At 41.0% G+C, this 22,783-nt stretch overlaps 1 protein-coding gene across 2 annotated transcripts in view; it reads left to right on the top strand.

Annotated features, from left to right (window-relative positions):
• The window catches only part of LOC145446113 (uncharacterized), a 35,920-nt gene extending 24,488 nt beyond the window's left edge, over nt 1–11,432 (top strand). The window contains exons 10-16 of one of the 2 annotated variants that reach the window (XM_080324346.1): nt 19–203; nt 1,397–1,654; nt 7,955–8,130; nt 9,272–9,401; nt 10,752–10,834; nt 10,915–11,063; nt 11,125–11,432. In XM_080324346.1, coding sequence (XP_080180472.1) covers nt 19–203; nt 1,397–1,654; nt 7,955–8,130; nt 9,272–9,401; nt 10,752–10,834; nt 10,915–11,063; nt 11,125–11,219 — 1,076 coding nt within the window. In that variant the 3' untranslated portion in view covers nt 11,220–11,432. Of the gene's footprint in view, nt 1–18; nt 204–1,396; nt 1,655–7,954; nt 8,131–9,271; nt 9,402–10,751; nt 10,835–10,890; nt 11,064–11,124 lie in introns of both variants that reach the window. The other variant, XM_080324338.1, reaches the window with a different exon arrangement.
• The last annotated feature ends 11,351 nt before the right edge of the window (nt 11,433–22,783 follow it).

Genomic DNA, 22,783 nt, shown 5'->3' with positions numbered 1-22,783 from the left:
CTGTATCATAATTTGTAGCGCCGGCGGACGTTGCATGTGACGGTTCCGGAATGCAAATATCTTTGCCGTCATGCGCTTCAAATAGAACCGTTGTGGTTGGGACGACCGTGCAATCTTTTTCACAAGCAAGCTGCCAGTCTACGTTCGACGGACAACATCACATTCTGCAAATTGCGAGACATCAATGCGGCGTGACCGAATGGGTAGGGGTATTGCATTGGCAGTTGTGCTCACATATAAGTAAATATTCAGTTTATCAAAATATGTATATTTTTATATTGTACGGCTGTTCAAGTAGCTGTTATTTACCCAGAGCCGAACAACTACAAAAGTTTCAGCTCTTCGAAATTATATTAAAATCAGAACGCTACACAATGTTTTCCGGATTAGGTTACAATTAGAATTACCGAATTCGCAAAAGAAAAATAACACATCTCGTGTACAGCTCGTGTAAAATATGAGTTCATTCACATGTGCATGTGAATATGAGACAGGCGATACCAAAGTTGTAATGACTCGAGTCAATGATCTGAGTGGCGATTTTCTGATGACTCGACTTGACTCCAGTCATTTTCTGAAAATACGCAAATAACTCGAATCGACTCAAGTCAATCTGTGTATTGACTCGACTTGGACTCAAGTGTTCGCGCATGACTCGTACCAAGTCACATGATTCGAGTCTCTGGCGGCCAACATCAGCATTTCATTGTAATTGTAAAGAATAGTAAAGTAACCATACTGTTGGTATTGCGGCTTGAAATGCGACCAGAAACTGTTAAAAGTGAGAAAAATGTTTATATTTTAACTGCAAACCGTTTGATATCACCGAACATATTTATAAAAGTGCTTTTAACAACACTTAAACTAGAAATGAAGCAGTCGACGCAATGACTTGGAACGGACTCGAGTCATAATACCATGACTCGGACGCGGTGCTCTACTCGCTGACTTGGACCCCGACTTGACTCGGTGCCTTATTAAAAGTGACTTGATCTGACTCGAGTCAAAACTATAAAAGTGAGATTGACTTGTGGCCCGGAGCCTTGTGACTTGGTTACAACCTTACAACTTGAGGTCTATTTGGTTTTCGTCTTAATTGCTTTGTATATGGTTCTCATTGTGCCGTTAACTCTTGAGGTAATAAATTCTACTACAATGCATGTAGTCCTTAAAGCAACAAGCACGTGTGTGGCATGTCTGTATCCTATACCAATTTTGGCTGGTTTTGGCATATACAGTTGTCTTGTACCATTTTCAGGAAAACCAGAAATTAGATACCATTGTACCATTACCAAATTGTAGTAGGATTAGATCACAAGCCTTTCGATCCAAGTAGATAACTATGGAGTTACCTTGTCCAACAGTCCTAATCTGCTTTAAACATCGCGAATTTCAGTCCAACTCCTACCTGCTACGCTACCACGCCGATATGTGGATTTGGTACGAAGAAGAACGACTGCAGTCGATCATAACTCGTGGAGAATGGAAACGTGTCCCTGTCACGTGCTCCGTGCGGACATCAAGCGGTTCAGTCAATGCCTCATTTGTTCCTGAACTGCCGCTGGACTCGGATTTCTTTCCGAATGACATCACGATTGATGGGATGGGCGAATATTCTTTCTATTTCGAATTTTACTACACGGGAAGCTTCTCGGTAAGACATCCATAGTGATTTGTAGGAAGGTTTCATACAATACAACGCATGGACCTATCTGAATTAGTCACCACCTTGGACAGGTTTTCCACTGTGTTCAAGTGAACATGCATCACAAGTATATACTAGGTCCGGTGCAATGCATTTCGGCCTGAATGTTCAAGTTTATTTGTGTAAGTCAAACCATTAGGTGTACAATCATAATGAAATAATATTGCAACCACAACTACAGAACTACAGAATTTTCAGCTAGTCCATATTTGATAGGGTTACCATACGTCCTTTCCTAGTGGGATTTGTCCTCTTATTTGACTTTTTTTAACGTGTCCTTCCAGGAAACCTAAATGTCCTCTTCTTGGAGAATTTGCCCTCTTTTTTGAAACTTTTGGGTAAATATAAGTTGAAACTGGACTGAGATATACGAGATCAGCGATCAAGTAACGGTCAAGCGTTTTTTGTTTTAGTCAGCCAACGGATAATCTCATAGAAAGTTGGTTTTTCGGGACATGATCCGTAAAGCGGGATGGTCCGAGTCATGACTTGAGTCACATTTTTCGAATGACTTGACTTGACTCAAGTCACTTTGGAAAAATGACTTGACTTGACTTGACCCTACGTTTCAAAAATGTGGATTGACTCGTGACTCGAAGCAAAATTTACGAGTCAATTTCAAGTCATCAAGTAATAGCTGTCGGTAAAATCACTGTATCGTGTATATGTTTGGATTGTTCGCGAAATGCCAATGTAACTGCGAGAACGACCAATCTTTCAATGCTGGTACGTTTTACTGAGACACCATTGTTCTATCATAAATCATGACCGCAAACGAAGTGGTCGGAGCTTACAGCTTACGTGGTCGTAAACAAACAGTAAAGTAATCTAATATTAGCAAAATTTCTCAGTTTAATATTATTATTTAATATTAAAATCATGTTATGGTGCTTATAACAGCGTGGTATTTTGTACCAGAAATTTCTCAGTCATATAGACTGCTCGTTGTGCTCTGTTCCCATCTTAACCAAACCTCTTCTTTGCTTTAAATATAATTCGAATGAAGTTTAATATACCTTCCTCATCCACAATTAGCTCAGGCTTGAATTGTACAAAATGGTTGTGTAGGTGGCTAGTGCGTATCCAGTCGTTTCTACTTTTCGAGGGTTCGTATTCGATACCTCGAAATTGATGATAATTATAGACCGATACTATACAGTTACTTACACAGCAGTCTACGTATGTGTGGGCGATACAACGCCTTTTAGCCGATATATTTATAACTCTATATCCTCGAATCAAAATAAATGACATCTCAATCTGTATATCAAGCAGCTATCTAAGCTCAATGACGTAGCCTAATCATGCCCTGTACTCTGTAAAGCAGGGGCGGGCAACTTCTTCAGTCGGCGGGCCGGATATAGGAAAATTTAGTAGGCCTACTTGGCGGGCCGAATTGCTGAATCGATACATTATTCGCCCATTTATCCACATATACAAGGAATAAATCGTCTTTAATGAATGTATTTTAACGACAACGATAATGGCGAAGACAATGTGGATTTGAGAATAACAATCAACACACGGTGCAATCCCTAATTAAGATTTCAAGGCGTTGGATAGGCCCGGTTACATTAATTATCCGAGATATCAATTCATTAAGGTTGAGTAGGCGACGGGATAGCGTCGTTGTTCAACTGCGTGTGGCCAATTAATCTCGATATTCAATTCATGCGGCCCGCGTCCTCTACGAAATTTGAAAAGTGGCCTGCAATCCGTTTTGAGTTGGCGACCCCTGGCATAAGCGGTACCTTGCCTAGAAGTGCGCCGTGAAGAAATATCAGCCTGGTGCAAATGACCATTGTAGTCGACAAAAATCATGATAACCACAGATGGCATTATGGTCGAGTGCATCGTAAATGCCGATAATGCAAGTCTTCTCGCTTCGACGAACTTACGCATAAGCTGCACTCTCGCAACGCTGTGCATACACGTGTATAATGACATACAGTCTCTAAAATTTGACGTAGTAAGCAAGTAGTGCGGAATCTCGGCAGACTGGGGCCGCGGGCCACATTATCATGTAAGACGGAAAACTATCCGCGGGCCGGACAAAATCCGTTCGCGGGCCGTATCCGGCCCGCGGGCCGTATGTTGCCCACCCCTGCTGTAAAGTAAACTTGAATTGAATTGTGAGTTGACTCGTGACTTGACTTGACTTGAATCGACTTGACTCGAGTGAACTCCGAAAATCGAGTGACTTGACTTGACTTGACTTGACTCGAGTCGAAATGTGTAATGAATCGAGATGACTTGTGACTCGAAGGCAGTGGCTTGATCCCAACACTGCCGTAAAGATGACCTTTTTTGTCAGCTGTCAGCTTTTTTGTCCTCTTTTCAGATTATCAAAATATTGTAACCCTAATATTAGATTATGATTAGAATGACAGCTACACAGTGTATTTCAAATTGCACTAGAATTAGAAACATTACTTTAGACAGTTTTTTTTTTAAACTAAATTAGAATTACAGATCTAAAGAAAACTTGTAAATTGAATCAAATTTAATTCATATCATATCAGAGTTTATTCCCATATCCGTGAGAGCAGCAAATATCTGAACAGCGATATTGGTCAATTTCCCACTATTCAGCATTTCCAGGAGCAGCAGGAATTGGATAAGAATTGAAACTAAATCATAGAAACATTTCACATCTCAAATTAGAATTATACTACCGTCATTTCACTCTAGATAGTAAATTATAATTATCTAGTTCACCGCCAAGTGTCTAGTACCGACTACAAGCGATTTACATCTGGCGGAGACAGGACAAACCACGTTTTCTTATAATGATGTATAGGGCAAGTTTATGTTGCACTAAAATCGCGAGAAATTTGCATTTAATTTTACCCAAAGTTGCAGTAAAAAGTTGCATTTATAATTTTTGTTGAATTATTAGGGTATGAGATACTCTAAAGCAGTGGATCGCAACCTTTTTTGACACGGGCCCCCCTTGGCGATGGTCAAAAAAATCGCGCAACCCCTGACCCCCCCCCATGCATTTATCGTCATGTCAAAAAGAACACATCATCTAATACAGAGATGGGCAACCTTTTTGATAATCATGGCCGCATTTCGATTACTTATGTAGCCTAAGGCCGCATTCCAGGGCATAGCCGCAATAAACGATATGGACTCAAAATACCTATGGTAAACTGTCCATATCCATTCCAGGTGAACTCCGAACTATTCTACTTTTCACAACGGCCCATTGTACGCACCGAAATCGCGAGTGTCAATGTTATGATTAGTTGCTGGGAGTGCATATTGTCGCACCGGGCGCGAGAATTTTTCAGAGCCGCAAATGAATTGTTATTTCGACTCAGATTAAGAAGAACGCTACTGCATTAAAATCGAAAAATGAAGTCTTGTTGAATTGCGCGGAGCTCGAAGAAAATTTCAAGATTGAATAAAATCTCTCGAAAATTCGGGAGTGATTTCGTAATTGCAATTTGCATGTCTACGGCCGCCAACACAAACTGATTGAAATAGGCGTCGACGGCCGCACAAATTCCCTCCAACGGCCGCGTGTGACCGTACGGGCAACCACCCCTGATCTTATAGTATACATTTGGTTAATCTTACTTCATTTTGAATCCGCATTTCAGTTGTGGAGTCTTTTACATTGCTGACAAATTTCCCCAAACTTGCTTGAAAATAACAAAAAATAATTGAACAGAACATCAATTAATGTCAAGTTTTTTGTTTTGTTTTGTGGTATTCATGGTGTTTGTCGACTAATATGGTCATTTACACCAGGCTGACATTCTTCATTATTTTCCGTAACTGCCGAATTATAGCACGACCCAATCTCTAGGCTTTTTGTAAGACACCGCTTACGCGGATGAGGTGGCGAGGAGGAGCCTAGGCCAACACTTAGATATAAAGGTAGGTTGCACTAAGACTAATCCTGATGCTGGTAGTGACTACAGAGAGCACGGCGTCGTTCTGTCCTGACATGCTGAATTTGATCAGTTTTGGAAATGAATTAAATTGTGTTGATTTAGAGCCTAATTGAGGGCGAAACCGGACAACCTATATTGCATCTAAGTCTGCCTTAGGCAGAGCAGTTCACCGGCTATTACAAACAGCTACTTAGCGCACCGAGATTTAAGCTAGTGCCAAAGCTATAAAGCAATGAATGACTTGCACGTAGGAATTGCTCCAAATCTTCAAAGAATATCAAAAATTTGCTCAAATGAAGTTGAAGTCAGCCTGAACTCGTTGAGCGCGACTGCTGGAGTTTGAGTTTGGCAAGCCTTCTATATTATGAAATAAGCTTAATCCTAAACAATCTTCTTTTCAGAATGGTTGTGAAACACATGTTTGGTCACAATTCCTACAGACTTTGTCAATTTCTCGCACCCCCCCCCCTGAGACCCTTCCGCGCCCCCAGGTTGAGAACCCCTGCTCTAAATGTTATTTTGTATAACCCAGTGTTGGGATGACTCGAGTCACCTTTTTCGTATGACTTGACTTGACTCGAGTCACTTTGCTAAAATGACTTGACTTGACTTGACTCGGCGTATCAGAAATGGGGATTGACTCGTGACTCGGAGCAAAATTCACGAGTCAATTTCAAGTCATCAAGTAATCGGTGTCGATAAAATTCACTGTATAATGCATATGCTCGGATTGTTCGCGAAACGCTGATGTGACTTGTGAGAGCGAACAATCATTCAGTGATCGTGCGTTTTACTTACCCTCCATTGTTCTCTCACAAATAAATTGACCGCAAACGAAGTGATCGAAGCTTACAGCTTACGTTGTCGTAAACTAGCATAGTGAAGCAATTCAATAGCAGAATGTCTATTTCTGTTCTGTGTTTTTACCTTAACCAAACCTCTTGTTTTATCGAATTTGAATTCGAATATAGTTTATATACTCCTCAACCATTAGCGCAGGCACAAATTGTATCATATTAATATGTAAATGGATAATGTATTGCATATTATCAATTCGTTTCTCTATTCTCTATTCTCTAATTTGACTGGTAACTATAAACGGAGTTGTACGTATATGCGAGTGATACAGCGCCTTCTTCGGTATATTTTCAACTCTGTTTTCGTTCCTCGGTTCAGAATCAATGGCTACTCAATCTGTATTTCAGACAGCTAGTTAAACATAATGAAGTAATCATGTTTTATACTTCGAAAACGCAACTTGACTTGAATTGTGACTTGACTCGTGACTTGACTTGACTTGACTCGACTTGACTCGAGTCACCTCCAAAAATCGAGTGACTTGACTTGACTCGAGTCACCTTCGAGAATCGGTTGACTTGACTTGACTCGAGTCAAAATGTGAAATGACTCGAAATGACTCGTGACTCGAAGGTAGTGACTTGATCCCAACACTAACCTAGTTCCTGCAGAGCTGTCCAATATGTTACGTTATTGCCATTTAACGCACGAATTGGCGAAACCGCTATAAATCACATTTGTTCCGGCACGCAGCAAACAAATTATGCAATGCGGAAATAATTTCCCCCAAAAAGCCAAAAAAAAACATAGCGATAACCCCCTCCTCCTAAAACAAGTCAAATAACACACCCCAAACCCCCAAGCCCTAGGTCTGCAAACCAGACACAAGGCATTACAGAAAAACTGTAACTTTAACAAAAGAAATAGCCTAAAAAATGTGACTCAGTGAAAATGTAATTACCGGCTGACTCGCATGAGTGCTCGTGAAATGGGAAACTATTTCAAAATTAAATAACAGAATTACTATAGCGATCTATTTACATATTGTTCGTGCACGGTTTGTGCTTGGCCGGGGTAGGTGAATTTTTTGCTTGCAAGCCATCGTGTCATAGATAACAGTAAGATGCAGCTCACCCATCATATAGCTCTTTGTTTTGCTAATCAAAGAAAATAGAACCATACTAGGAATAGTTTATAGCGTGTTTTGAACTCACTCCTTCATATTTCAACGCTATATTTGATAAAAATTGGCAAGAAAAATAGAGAAAAATTGGTAAAACTTGCACTATAAAATCCCACTGAATAGCTTAAAACATCATAGTTAATAGATTATGAGTATCTAGTGTCGAAAGCTGTAAAAAAGTTTCAAAAGTAGCAAAAACTTGTCCTGGGTATCACGGTAATCTGCACCATTAGCAGGTTTTATACAATGGCGATCATATATCTGCTGCGATGCAACAATATTGACTACATGAGCAGGCACAAAATACGAAATTCCTGATTTTGCATTGTCTTCATCCGAAAATCAAGTGTTACTATCCTACAGACTGCTGTCGCCCCAGTGGATTATCCGCTACAAGTTAGTGTTAAAGATCGAATGTACTTCTCTCTTGGCGCCGTCGGCCAAGGACAATCTGGGCTAGTTTTCTTTACTGAAGAGTGCACTGCGAGCTCTACCACTTCCTCCGGCTCGACTTTGACGTACACATTTATTAAAGACGGGTATGTGCGGCGTAGATACGAAATTATTAATCGCAGAAATACGATTCTCATGACAAGACGTAACTACATTACTCAGTTGATTTTCCATATTCGCTTCAGTGATCGCAATAGTCCAAGCTGCTGACTACATATATAAGTCCCTAAATACAGTCAATTCCTACAACAGTGCTTCCCACCATGTTCAGTTCTCTCACGAGTTTTATTGTGCGACCATAGTGTCCTATATGGTGTGGACACAAGCAAATCTCACGGCTCCCCCTCTAACTTTTCATTTGGTCAATGGCAATTTGACGGTAATTTTCGACCGGTTTGCCGAGCATCAACTTCGATAAAATAGGTGTTATTCCAAAGCTACCGTGGTGCTGATTGCGAAAATATAAATTATATTCTGCTCTTGATCCTGGAACCCACCAAAATCAGCCTCGAATGTCGCATTGTAACGAACTTTGGTATTGTGACAAAACTATGCCGTCTGAGTAGCCCAGGAGCAAATGCGCACGTCGGTGAGAGTGTGAATGCTCAATCGGTTGCGCAACGATGGACAATACGCTTGCGGTTTGCACTGCTTCTCACCTGCTTCCAGATGGCATGGCTGCGTCACAATACCCAACTCCATTACAATGCAACATTCGAGGCTGATTTTAGGTGTTCCAGGGCCACAAGCAGAATAAAATTTAGACGTTCGCAATTAATACCGCGTTAGCTTTCGATTGATGCCCGTTTTATCAAATTTAATACTCGGCAAGCCGGTCAAAAATTACCATAACATGGCCTTTGACCAAATAAAAAGTGTGACGTATACCTATTTCACTGATCCGTGAGATTTGCTTGTGTCCACACCAAATAAGACACTATGGTGCGTCCAACTGCGAGATATGATATGACCAACAGAGTGAAAAACAAAGTGATGATGAAACAAACAATTTAGAGGCTACTCATGCAATTTACAACTTATGCGAAAGCTTGCATATTGAATATTATCAAATCACGTTTAGGCTTGACTACCATGAATTTCATACTCGGGAAATATCCATTACTAATGAGCAAACACTTGCATGGAATAGATATGCTGTATGTCGTGTATGTTGTACAATGCTCGCCATGATAGTGGTTGAAACCATCAATTAAATGTTTGTTTCAGTTGTTTCCTCGATCCCACTCTCATCCGACACAGCGCACCGTCAAACATGGAGGACAGGATTAGTATGCAAGCATTCGAGTTTGAAGCCAACTTACTTAACGACCGACAAAACGCAGAGATTTTCATAGAGGTATACGGCATTGAAATTACGCTTCTCCGGCGAGCCCCACATGGACTCATTTGGCAATATTGATGTCAATGTTATAGGCCTACGCGACAGGCGAAACAGCTCGTATATGATTTTGGGATTGCTTCACAGCCTCGCCATGTAACTTCAGAGGCGGAAAAAGTAGACGACATTGGTACTCAGTAGAAGTAGCAATTTTCATGACCTTTAAGTATTACTCCAAGAGTTATCTTCACTAATAAAAAATCACTAGTGACAAGGTCGATTATTTGTTTACATAAAAAATGACAATTTCGCACTAAATAATTTTTTTTTGACATTTTCTGATATTGCAAAACTAAATTTGACTAAATGTTGCCCTTAGGGATTTAAATTAGGCGTTGTTGCGCATAGCGTTAGAAATATTGTATTACATCTCTGGTTGAAACTATCTGTCTATATATACGAAGTAATGTTGTAAGAATAGACAAAAAATGTTCAACAGCAGCAATTGTTTGCTATCAGCATTGAATTTCACTTTATATGCTGGAGTGCTGGTAACAGACCTGTTGCTTCGTACGGACAATGTTATCCTCATCAACCTCTTCAGGCCGCAACACAAATCTGAGTTTTGTTAACATCTCACGATCCACTCATATGTTGGGAAACACGTTGTTATATGAACCAATGTCCATAACGCAGTCAAGCTTCGGATTCAAATTTAAGATGGCGGCACGGTCTTGTAAAAACTGCTGACCTACTAAAAATTTAACTCGTTTTTTGGTGTGATAATCATCACGCCATGTCAAATTATTTGTTTCATTCGATGGTTCGTGATTCACAATGAGTAGACATTGGGCCGTGAGACTATGAAGTAGTCTATAAGATATGCAATGTCAAGTGATAAGTTCAATGATAGTGCAGCCTCTACGATACCAACGAAACACGATTTGCAGAAAAAACTTTGACGTTGTTAACAGTTAGTTAGTTAGACGTCAGTTAAAACGCAATTTGTGATAGCAATGTCGTCGCAATGTCTTGTAGATGTTTGGAATTCCTGTAAAAGCTACCTCCATTTTGGGTCATATCATACCATTGAATCAGGTGGCGAGATACCGTAGTGGTATACTCCACATCTACAACACCAATGGGTTGGGCGTTCGACTCCTAACGGGGTAGACTCCTGAATTCCTACCTAAGTGTTGGAGGTTTATCTAGGTTCCTTCTCGCCGTCCCATCCGCGTAAGTGGTGGCCTGGTGTAAATGACCATTGTTGTCGACAAACACCATGAATATCCTAAACAAACAAACAATCCCATGAAATCAGACTACCCTCACTGGGAAATGGGAAGTAACATTCGGTTCCAATTTTAGTGCCAGGTCATGATTTGCGACGCCTCAAACAGCAGCACCAGATGTTTCCAAGGATGTCAACCGTCCGCCGCTCGCAAAAGAAGGTGAGTGATAAGAATAGTGAAATAATATTGCACTTAGACTCATCCAAATTGCGAAGTTCGTCCTCATCTGCCATCGTCAGATCCGCGCAGGATGGACAGAAGTTGTATCGGTACGCCCGAGATATTGATGACGACGAGAATGAAGAGGAAAGCCTTCGAATCACGGAATCACAGTCTTCATTGCAAAGAGCCAATACTAAGTTCATTCTTAAATCCACGTCGACTGTTGGTAAGCTAACTCATTGCGTTTGATCGCCTTTCACCCTCAACAACGTAATGTCGCAAAACAGGTTCAGGTTCATCGCGCGATAGCTACAGAATTTGGTTGCTTGGAATCGCACAAATTGGCGTTGTCCTGAGTCAGCTTCTACTTGCGGCACTCTGAATAAGCGCGTATCGAATGACATTCCGCTGCACCTGATATAAAGCTAATTACTCAGTGTCATTTCATTGAAAATTATTTTGTGCGTATCATTGATGGTAGTGCGACTATACAATATAGACTTCCCTTTATTATGTAACGTATCTACAATTGTGTATTTACAGATAATGAATTTATCCATTCGAAATTATATAAAATGGGATTGAGAAGTAACAAGGGTTTCTTTGTAGGCATACATGCGTTATACGTGAAGGGTTACACAGAATGACAATAGTTGGGAACCAATTAGTTAACCCGAGATCACTAACGCGTAGTACCGTTACACTATAGCGTTGCCATCAAGCGGTGCGCATCTGGTATTCCCAATGTTGTCTCCAGTGGAGACAATTGAAGCGTAGCCATGGTTACTCCTTGGCTACCTAGTCGTCACAAATTTTACATGGGCGCTTATTCGTTTACGCAGTGTACCTTCATAAAAATGGCTTACAATCAGTGAACTGTTAGTTATTAGCCGCCCATCTTTTGATATTGAGGTTAAACTAGACCTTTTATTTCTATAACTCATAGATTATAACAGGGGGGAACAAGGGGAACAGGAGATACCTCAGGTCTCAGAACAGAAGTTAGCTCTAGAACTTCTCGACTAGAAGTAAGATTCAAAACTCCTAACTAATATCACTGCTCACTAAATCCTTCTAAATTTTACATCCATGTGCATTTTCACATCCCTGTACAGGTGATTCCAAGACAATGTTGGCGGGATCAGTGGGTCAGATGTGGTGTGCTTGGCATGGCTGCGCAAAACGTTTGAAGGCAGTAGCAAGTGTCGAGTATGTCAGGGGTGATAGCGCGGGTAGTGAGGATGAGTCAACACAGTTAAAGCGACGATATTCACACACTTTTCCACTGTGAGATTTTAGCATTTAAGGAAGAGAGGAAGACAATTTTTCATCCAACTGTTTGCTTGCAGCTATCTTGACACTTTGAGAAATTTTCTATTTACAATTACATGAACAGATTATTGTAATATAGATTAGTTTGTAGCTGCAGAAATGCTTTGAAAATGCCCGATTGTTACTATATTTTGTGTTCAGTTTTATTGGAACTGGAAGCAATGATGCTCTAAAGAACGAAGGGATTAGACTTCAAGTGGAGAGTAAATTGGAAGCTCTAAAAATATTCAAGGATTTGCTCCGAAGAATGAAGAGATCAAGAAAAAGCTGCGGAATAGAGACTAACATCGAAAGGAACTGGGAAATTTGCCACTAGGCCGAGGTGGATGCCAGTTTAAGAGACCGCAATTGGTCGTTCGGCGTCCTCCTATCCGTGTGTGTCTTCAAATTAAAATATATTTTGACGATTATTGAAATTTTCAAGATTTCAAAAAAATGTCACATAGCAATCATCGGACTATAGTTCTGCCTACCAGCGATCTGGAGGTTGAATCCGGCCCTTAATCCAAGTCTAATTTGGAATTCTCTTTGTCAAATTAGACTCAATACAACAAAATACCGGTAATCTAATACTCATCTGATTTGACAAATGATTTTTTGCTCAATCCAATTTGTGGTTCTCTTCAAAACTGTACATGAGAACTATATAGTGCAAAACGAGCCAAGCTTGCTGTGCAGAAATTTGCCATTCTCGTGCTTTTGAGAATGAACAGTGACTTGATATGAACTTAGCTTGATTCAATTTCCCAGTTTTCGCGAATTCAGTAATTCTAAGTCTAAAACCAAGTAGCTATAATTCTAATTGTAATCTAATTTGAAAATCTGAAACAGTTTCTAATTGTCTAACTCTGCAACGGACAGCAGTGAAGGATCACATAAACGCCATCGAGTATCGAGCATCGAGTAACCGCGTTCGCGATGGGGCAATGCCGTACGCCCGAGTGCAAGCGTATCGGGATTCACGCCGCAGCGGCGTCGCTATGTGACAGTCCTGTAAAGCTTGATAACTCATTCATACCTCACCACATGCGAAACGGAGAAAATAATTCGAAGGAGCATTTTGATATCGATTGGCTTTGGTTTGTCCGTATACGTCCACTCTAAATGCGACCCAAAAGAAGACCCTTCGCCTAGTCTGACGCCGGTGTTCGTAGAGCGCGATGACTGCTTTCTCGTTAAAGAGCATCATAATAAGCGTTACTCCACTTACATGGGGGATATGTGGCAAGCACTATCCAAACAAGGTTTCCCGATGGACGAAATCGCCCAAACTTTAGCAGCAGGACTTTCGGTTGACTTCCCAAATACACGGAAGGAACGATTTATAGTTTTAAAAATGAAAGAGCTCTACAACAAGCATATCACCGAATTCATGAGTGGGCAACGTGGAAAAATCGTCATCGCGACAATGAAATCTGAGGATAAGGTACGCGCCAACGAAGATATTTGCCATACCATGGATTTACGTCGGTGAACTTAAATACCAGTTGATAGCGTCCGGAGCGGTACAAAACGAGAAACTTTCGTTTACCCTATGTGCCGTGAAGCGTGCAGCAACAGACTTTTCGGGGGACAGATCAGACAGATACACCATGGATGTTGTCCAGTGCGAAAAACTACAGGACAACACAACCGTGACAACGATCTCACCGGTTTGGCAAACGACAAGCTATGTCAATCAACAAATCGCAATGTCAATGATGATACCGAGCGAGTCAAGTATTTTGTACACGAAGGATGACTTACTGGGTATCATTGTGTCAAGGCTTACCACCCCGACCCTTTTCAAAACCGTCGTTTGAGAACTCACCAGGACTAAAGTCTTTCTTCATTTCCGCGGGATTCACGGATTGCGTCGAGGGAATAGAAAATGTAAGCTACGCTGCACATTCCCTTCATTTGCTGTCAAGGAAGCTATTCCAGCGCAGAGGGAGATCAGACTTCTCCCGAAACTGATGGACCGGTTGATATTCTGTCATTAGATTTAAAATCACTGACAAGCGATCAGTATTGCAACTCGGATTTGGTTCACTTGACTAACGAAGCAGCGTTTGGTAATGCAGTGGTCGATGCAGTCAGACATCCAAGTGAGCTTCGACGTGCAATATCTGCATTACCGACTGATCACAATTCGAGCGCGCCTTATCAAAAGTGTGATAACGGGACCAGGTTGACTCTGAGTCGCGGAGTGGAGTTGCAGCTACATTCTACAGCAAACGAAGCATCAAAACTACGTTTGTTGAGAGTCGGTAGCAATTGCCACCTGTGTGCTTGTTCCATATCATGTAACCGAGAAATGCATTCAGGTGCGAGCGGCAGGACACGAAAGAATTCATCACAGCTAATGATATAACTCTAATGAATGAACGAATCTGAAATGACTGTGTAAAAACCAACGTTGTGCAGGATGTCAATATTAACTTGAAGGGTTTCTACTACTCCGGAGGTACATTTGGACGCCCTGCAGCTACCATCGACCCCAAATATCTCCTTTGCATCCGTAAAAAATAACACACGAGAGATCAGAGGTGTCATTCGTGTGGACATGCCACGGCGTGGTTTCTGAAGTCACAGAAGAAAGCGTGACGTTCATGACAACCAACCTACTGCAATGTCAAAGCCCGCAAGATTGTGCGGATGACGGAAGTGACGATACGAGTGGCGGTTTCAATGTTGAAATCATTGATACCGCCGCTGATGCAGCCGAAACTGCGCAAAATTGAATTACATTCACCATGTATAGGCACAAAACATCTCACATAAAAATGTTTATAATAATAGCTTGTAATTTCGACACTTCATTTTCAATTCTCTGTAATTCCAAAAGCATTGCCGATTCTTCATCTACCGTCGTTCTGTAATCGAAAACCTCTTCGTGTATTGTATAGGAATAACAATGTGATTTTCTTGATGGAAAGGTTTACTTTAATCGCGATATGTTCTTGGAAAGCAGATTGCTCGATGAATTGTGTTTGTATTTACCAGTTTTGCTGTGAACAAATATTGTTATTACAATAATATAGTGTACTGTGAATAAAGGTTATAATCATATTAAAAATAATGACAACACCACGACTGTATTATTGCTTCACGTCGGCATACCGCAATAAAAATAATGCCCTGGCCTAGATATTTGTAGTGTACTCAATATTATTGTAGCAAAGTATTTATCTGACACTAAATTGCCGATTACATATGTCCCAAAAGACCGATTAGTTTCCTGCAGAATCAAGGTATATCCAAATCACTGAAAAAATGAAGTGATGTTCACACCAACCAAATGAGGAGCGGATATGTCGTGACTTGGTTCCGGTTTCGGCCAACACATTACAAATCCCATATTGAAGTCATTTTGAGAACAAATACACAAAATTACACTCGAAACGGATCAACATCTATGTCTTTTTAAAAGCTGGTTTCAATAATGATTACTGAAAATTTGAATGGTCAGACATTTGTACTATCAATCTAATTATAGTAGTTGGTAAACCAATTATCGGTTTTCGAGTGGTTCTAGGTCTAGTTCTAGTTGCGGATTTTGAAAAGTTAGTAGGTCTAGATCAGGGCCAGCCAACCCGTGGCCCGCGAGGTAATTTCTGAAATTAGTATATACTAATTACTAATATTATATAATATTATCAAAACTGGATTGCACAGATTGTGAACTTGCAAGGCCAACCAAAAATTTGATTAGTCTGGCCGCAACACTTGAGATGTGATGAAAAAATATCAGTTCCGACGCATTGGCAGATCCATGAGTCAGTCACATTTGGTAGATCTTCGTACACTACAATAAAGCAGAATAATTTGCGATAGATTTATCAAAAGTAAAAATTTTCTGCACGCTTTGCGCAACATTTTGTCACTCGATTTCTTGCTTTTAATATCGTTACCCCTTTCTGAAAATGAAAGAACGCCTAATGTATCAGATTGAGTATAAGTATATTCGCGATTACGAGACGAAGTGTCGTTCAACATATACGACCTTGCGACTATGCGACTATGAAACATAAGCACAAAATGATTGACGCATGTTGGTCGAAGCTTTTGATATGGATATGTCCAGGCGCCGAATAGTCCATTCCTTGCAAACTGAGCCCAGCGATATACAGCAGGCCAGCAATATAGTCAAGTGACAATATTATTGACCTATGAACTTCCAAAAATTTTTGCGCTTCGCGCGGCTAATGGCTCGCGCAATAGTTCGTCAATCAAATGTAGCCCTTTGGCTGAAAAGATTGGCCACCCCTGGTCTAGATCTTGTTCTAGTTGTGCCAAAAAAATGGTTGCCAAACTACTAGAAAACACGTGTCGTCATGTGGCGTGAATACCGGTGTTATGCTTTTCTTACAATCACTGTTAGCTCTGAGTCATCACCAAGGCAAGTTTTTGTAGTAGTCAAATCCGTGGAAAGTTGTATTTTTTTTTCTCAAAAGTTGCATTTATGAACAAAATCAATGAAATTATTAGGGTATGATATACCAGAATCGATCCGTATCCAAGGCACTGTAGCAAAACTGAGTGTTAGCTACTTCTACAAAATCAATAGCCTGAAACAATTGACCCAGTGAAAATATAATTTTCGGTGGTCTAGCCTGAATAAACGTCAAATCAGAAAGGTCCTCAAAGTTAAACGACAGTGAAATATTAAAGCGATATTTTTTACTTATAGTGCCAAATACTTACAGTAAAGAGTTAACGTAATTTTCCATCTATTGTACGCACCCATGCAAATGGCATGCCAAAACTGGATGAAGCGTGTTTGAAGCAGCAGATAAGAAAGATGTGTTTACTTAATTACTTCATTTCCACCATGGCGCGGGATGTGAACGACACTTTCACACCCTTCCAATGGGTGAAAACGAGTTGAATACATCTACCAGGGTTTAAAAATAGATGCAGCAATCAGATTCCCACTCAAGTCCGGACACCATGGCCGAATGTGATGCGCGATTGATAACAAAAAAGAAGAAGGATGTGATTGCAAGTTTTATTTCGAGAGAAATTTTTTCAAAATTCTTTTACCCACGTATAATACGCACCTGCGATTTTAGGTCTAAAAAGTTGATTGAAATGCGCGAATTATGCATGGCAAATTACGGTAGTTGTATGTAAATTCAAAAAAGTTGCAAACTGTTTCATGAAAAATCGAAAAAGTTACAAAAAGTTGCATGAAACAATAAGGAAAAGTTGCAAAAAATTGAAATGTAAGAATCCTGCTAACAGCTTAAAACACCATACTACATAACTTTAGAGTAGTCATGAAGCTGGCGGCAGGCAGTTTAAAAAAAACTTGCCTTAGTCATTACTAATAACGGCGATATAGCCAGGGGCTGGATTTTTGGGGTAGAAATCTCTACCATATCAAACTTGGCATAACGTTGATGTGGAATGCCGAACGGATTATCCGACACTGGTTTGTACTGAAATATAAGCATTAAGCATGCTCTCAAAGATGATAATGTAAAATTATCGCAAATTCGGCTTCATAAACTAATCTGCAGCAGTAGCACGACTTTCAATCACCCTAGAATAATCCTTCTTATTCCTCGTTACTGAGGCCAATTGTCACAATTGTAGCGTTAATTCAACAAATTGTCACTTTTGTATTGGCTACTTTCTAGGCCTACCGTTGTTTACGACCCACTATCTGCTCATTGTGAATCATAAACGGTCAAATGAAACAAATAGGTTGACATGATGTTCTGGTCAACGTACCGCAATATCCTAACTGAAGCAACACTGCCTGGGCATTGCTTTTTATATCAAGAAGCGCATTATGACAAACTGCTATGTAGGTAGACAACATTGTCAGAATGAAGCAACACGGTGTGTCATCAGCAAGTAGCAAGTTATCCGCAGGGTGGTTATGACGATTTCACTCATACTAATGATGCAAACCTTCCCAACAACCAGGGCTTTGGAGCTGGAACAAATTTTAAATGCTCCAGCTCCTGCTCCGGAGCGCTCTTTTATGATGAATTATCTCCGGCTCCAAGCTCCGGAGCTCGTTGATACCGCTGCTCCGGCTCCGTAAACAATTGAATGGTTCAGACATGCCGTCGTGCCGAACCATTTTTGTGTGGGTATGCACAGTCCTGTTACGTCATAATTACTCTATGTCGACTGTCGAAAACGTCATAATCGGATGAGGACTCACTCTACGGCAAGGGTTTTCAACTTCCTTTGTATAACGGGCCGCATTTCAACAGTATAAGACGCTGCGGGCCGCAGAACATGTATTTATGGGCTACTAATAAATTTAGGCTACAGTAGCCTATTTACCAGTCGTATAGGGCATTTAGTACATTCTTATGCATTATAAAGCATTAATGAACAGCATTCGTAAGTTTGCCGTTGCTGTTTTTGTGAGAATATGTATCTTCCAGCGGCGCAAGTAAATCATCCCTTCATTGAGTCAAGCGAAAGTGGGTATATACACCTTCAAACCCTTCCACCAGAGAACCGAAGTCTCTGCTTCAATGAGTGAGCGAGCTAGTATAAAATTACGTTAACTTTTTCGTTGCCGAGGCCAATGTCACTTTGAGCTCTCAGTGATAGAAGAAAAAGTCTGGTGTTCGGGGTCATTTCTGTACAAACCAATCAACCCTTCTCCTTTCCTTTCATGGATAGAGCCCTACACCAATAGTTACAGAAGTCAGCTTTGCCAAGTTGAGGTTTTTCGCTGGTCCCCTCCCCACGTTTGCCCTGCCAGCATTTACTCTGCAAATATGTCCACTCTGATCATTACGCACCCAAATAATTAGCTATGCAATGTCTGTGGAGTCGGCGGATTCGTCCAATGCTTGGCTAAAGTAGTCTGCGCGGCAACGTGTTTCAGAACATGCGATAAAAGATCGACTGACATTGCTGTTACTCTTCTGGTCACAGTTGAAGCAGACAACTGTAGCTTCAAAATTTGTCATGGGATGATGTTGTCGTTGTTGCTAAGTTTCGGAAACGGTAAATATTCGCACATTATGCTAAAGTTTTATTGAAAGCACACCTTCTCTAGCATAGTTCTTGGATTTAACGATATTCCAAGCAATGTTGAACGATGCGACTGTAACGTCGTCGGTAATTTTAACAATGCCTCGAAATATGGATTGCTGGGCTTGACACTCAGCTAGCAACGTTTTTTTAAGATCAAGCGATGTGTATAACTCCAGAAGAAGCTGTCGTGATATCATAAGCTTATACGCTTCGTTACGACAACTGTTCTTCGACAAATATGACCTATCGGTTTCTTATTCATAACCGAGAAAGCAAATTCATTGTTCCACGCAGAGTTACAAACCAAGTTTCCGCCGTTTAAATTCCCGTTCCTTATTCTTGTTTCTGTTCAAACCATTCGCGGTGAGTGAAACACTCTTTAAAAGTGTAGGCCTTGTACGCAGTGGGATTCTCTTGAACCGGAGTCCAGCCGACTATCGATTCATAACAATAACAATCTAAAGTCGAGCATATATCAAGAAACCAGAACAAATCAAAGAACAAGTAATCGAACGAGACAGAGACGGTGCGATAAGAGAGCTAAGTAGCTAAATTATTATGTAACAATAGCCCTTTATTTACCGGACCACGACCTGACATCGATCTGGCCTTCCTAGTTCCGACACATGCTACCTTTTTTTTTATCACCTGTCCTTCTATGTTATCTTGCTTTACTTTTCATTCAGTGTGCATGCCTCCTTTTTACATCGCCTAGGCCAGGTTGATGTCTGATATCGAAGACTACTCCAAGTCGTTTCGACACCTTCCTATCTTTCATTGTATCGCAGTATGTGCAATTGTGCATGCATGGTGTATTGAAATGACGAAATTATTAGCAATATATTGAATTGAATACCGTGCCAATAGAAACTGCTTTCATAATGAAAGATGTCGCGGGCCGCAAAATAAGGGTCTGCGGGCCGCATGCGGGAGAGAACCCCTGCTCTACGGCATTGCTGCGTACCGCATCAAAACAGTACTATGATATTTCATTACCGGCGCTGCACTTGCTCATATCAGGCCATACAGTTAAGTGTAATCTTGATAATTGTGGGATTGTTCAATTGTAACTGCAGCAAGCGCAACCTGAGCGCATGTCGCGACCATATTAGTAGAAATTCGCTTTCTACCAAATATCCAATGGGTTGAAATGCGATATTGATGAGCTCGTTAACGCGCTCGTCCGGTGTCGATCAAGTTTACTGGAGTAGAGAAAGCTTTCCTTCAAAAGAACCGAATAAATGAAGAAATAGTGCCACTGAGAATCTGGTGCGTAGTGCACCGTGTCAGTAACTAATTAAAATACACGATCATTGCGTGACAATTCAGGAATACCACTATTTCAAGCAGATAAGACTAAATGCACCAAACAGACGATTACATACGGGGGAATCCCGCATTCAGTCACTAATTCCTCTTTATTATATCCAACACCATGGCGTTCGGGCTTCGAATTGTCCAGCTCGCATCGCGAAAATTTTTTGCAGACTATAACGGCGTTCTGCGATGCGTTTTTCTATTCGCGTTCGCAGATCCTTACAGCAATACATGATCTGGTGCAGGATTTACCTCCAATTCGCAGGCACGCACACTAACACACTGTCGAATTTCGCCGTATGATTAAAAAAATTGGTTGCCTGACATTTCAGCATGCGACAAAATGAAAAACGACAGCTCAGCATATGACACAACAACATGGGGACACATGAACGTGGGGACATATGAACGTGGAGACACATTAGCATGACGACACATTAGCGTGGAGAAAGATCGGCATGGTGCCATAGCAGCATGGGGACACCTGAGCATGGGGACACATTAGCGTGGGGATATATTGGCATGGTGACACATCGGCATTGGGACATATGAGCATGGAGACACATGAACATGGGGACACATCTACATGAGGACACTTGACAATGTTTACATATGAGCATGGTTACACATGAGCATAGGGCCACATAAGCATGGTGACAGTTTGGCATGCAGCACTTGAGCATCACGACACTTCCGCATGCGACATTTAATCATGCGACAATTGCGCGTTACGACACTTCAGCTTGTGACACCTTAGCATGCCACAATTGAGCATTATGACCGGTGGGGAATTTAGGGGTTTCTTGTTGGGAATAGACTCACTTGTAAATTAAAGTATTAACATTATTAACCTCGCTTATTAAACGTCTCTATGGAATGCCGATCGTATCTGAAATATTTAGGCCTATTAGCTCATTTGCAATTCAGCTATTCGTATTATCAGTGCCAGTGCCTGCAATTAGCGAGAATCGACTGGACAGCGACCTGATTCGGTATAATACGAGTTCATATGTATATTAATATGTAGCCACGGGAGGTCGAGGACTCGCTTATTGACAGCATAGCCGAAGTCGTTACAGATGAAATGTAATATTTATTTCTGGTTAAAGAGGCGTGGAAAGTGAAGCATGTGGCGGCTAATATCTACCATACTCATCACTTCGTCAACAGCATGAAGTTTATCTGACCCATGCATTATATGGCATTTACACGCGTAAATTGATGGTACCTCGCTACATGTGGACATCCTTGTAACGGAACATAAATGGTAAATTTGCTGGTAAAAAGTCCCGTAAATTCAGACAATTATCCCTCGTTTACTTCGGACACAGGTTCGAAATTCTTATTGTTAGATTGTGATACAATAAACAGCATTATTAGTCTATATTCGTGATGCGTTGTCTGCCTTTATCCATGACCATGATGACGAAGGAAGCGAAGAAGTGATTTTCCTCTAGATCAGTGGTTCCCAACCTTTTTCGGTGGCAGGGCCAAATTTAGAATTTCAGAGTACGGCCAGGGCCGCACGAATACCAGGGCAATGAAAGGAACCCCTAATAGTCACCAAAATATGAAAATTGGCACTGTTCCGATCATTCGCTTGACGCCATTGGCCATTGTGTTGCCGCGCTCCCATTGTTCAGAACAATCAACCTTTGCTGGCTATTTTGGAGTAGTTTTATTGCCCTGGCGAGATTTCAATTCGTATTTTTGGAATCAGTGCGACACTTGCTTTCGATAAACACCGACATATCAAATTATTCGGACGCTTGGGTCGCAAGCTATAGGACTACCAACTATGCTGCTTTTTGCTGGCTAAGCAGTACGCATCTCGGCGTCCACAATCATGAGTCACTTATTGCACATCTATCCGTAAATTAGTTACCAATTCCCAGGGCCGTAACAGCACTTCGTCAGCCCCCCCCCCAAAAAAAACGTTTCTCTTAGGCCCCCCATAGGATGATAAACCGAACTTCGAAGCCCCCAGACTCCCTCAGGCTAGATGGATGTTTACCGCTATTTATCATCTAAATCGGGTGTCCATTTCAGGCAGCTTCTCTCGACAAATCGCGCCAAGCGCGAAAAATTTCTCTAATTCGTGATTGAATCGGTCAATATAATCGGGAATTGCATATATATTGGTATCAAGTTTTATCCTCTCTCTGCTCACGTAATCAGATTGACCGGTTGAGCCGAGTGAGTTATGTTTGAAAAGGTAGGACCACTCAATAATAATTAAACATCTTCGGGCGTATACCCGTTGGCAGGAACGAAACAGCACTTCGTCAGGCCCCCCAAAACACT

This window comes from Botryllus schlosseri, chromosome 1 (genome assembly GCF_051294905.1).
Source record: "Botryllus schlosseri isolate E-star chromosome 1, Bs_hap1, whole genome shotgun sequence".
Classification (NCBI taxonomy): Eukaryota; Metazoa; Chordata; class Ascidiacea; order Stolidobranchia; family Styelidae; genus Botryllus; species Botryllus schlosseri.
Note: the sequence above shows the minus strand (reverse complement) of the source record. Positions and strands in the feature narration are given on the sequence as shown.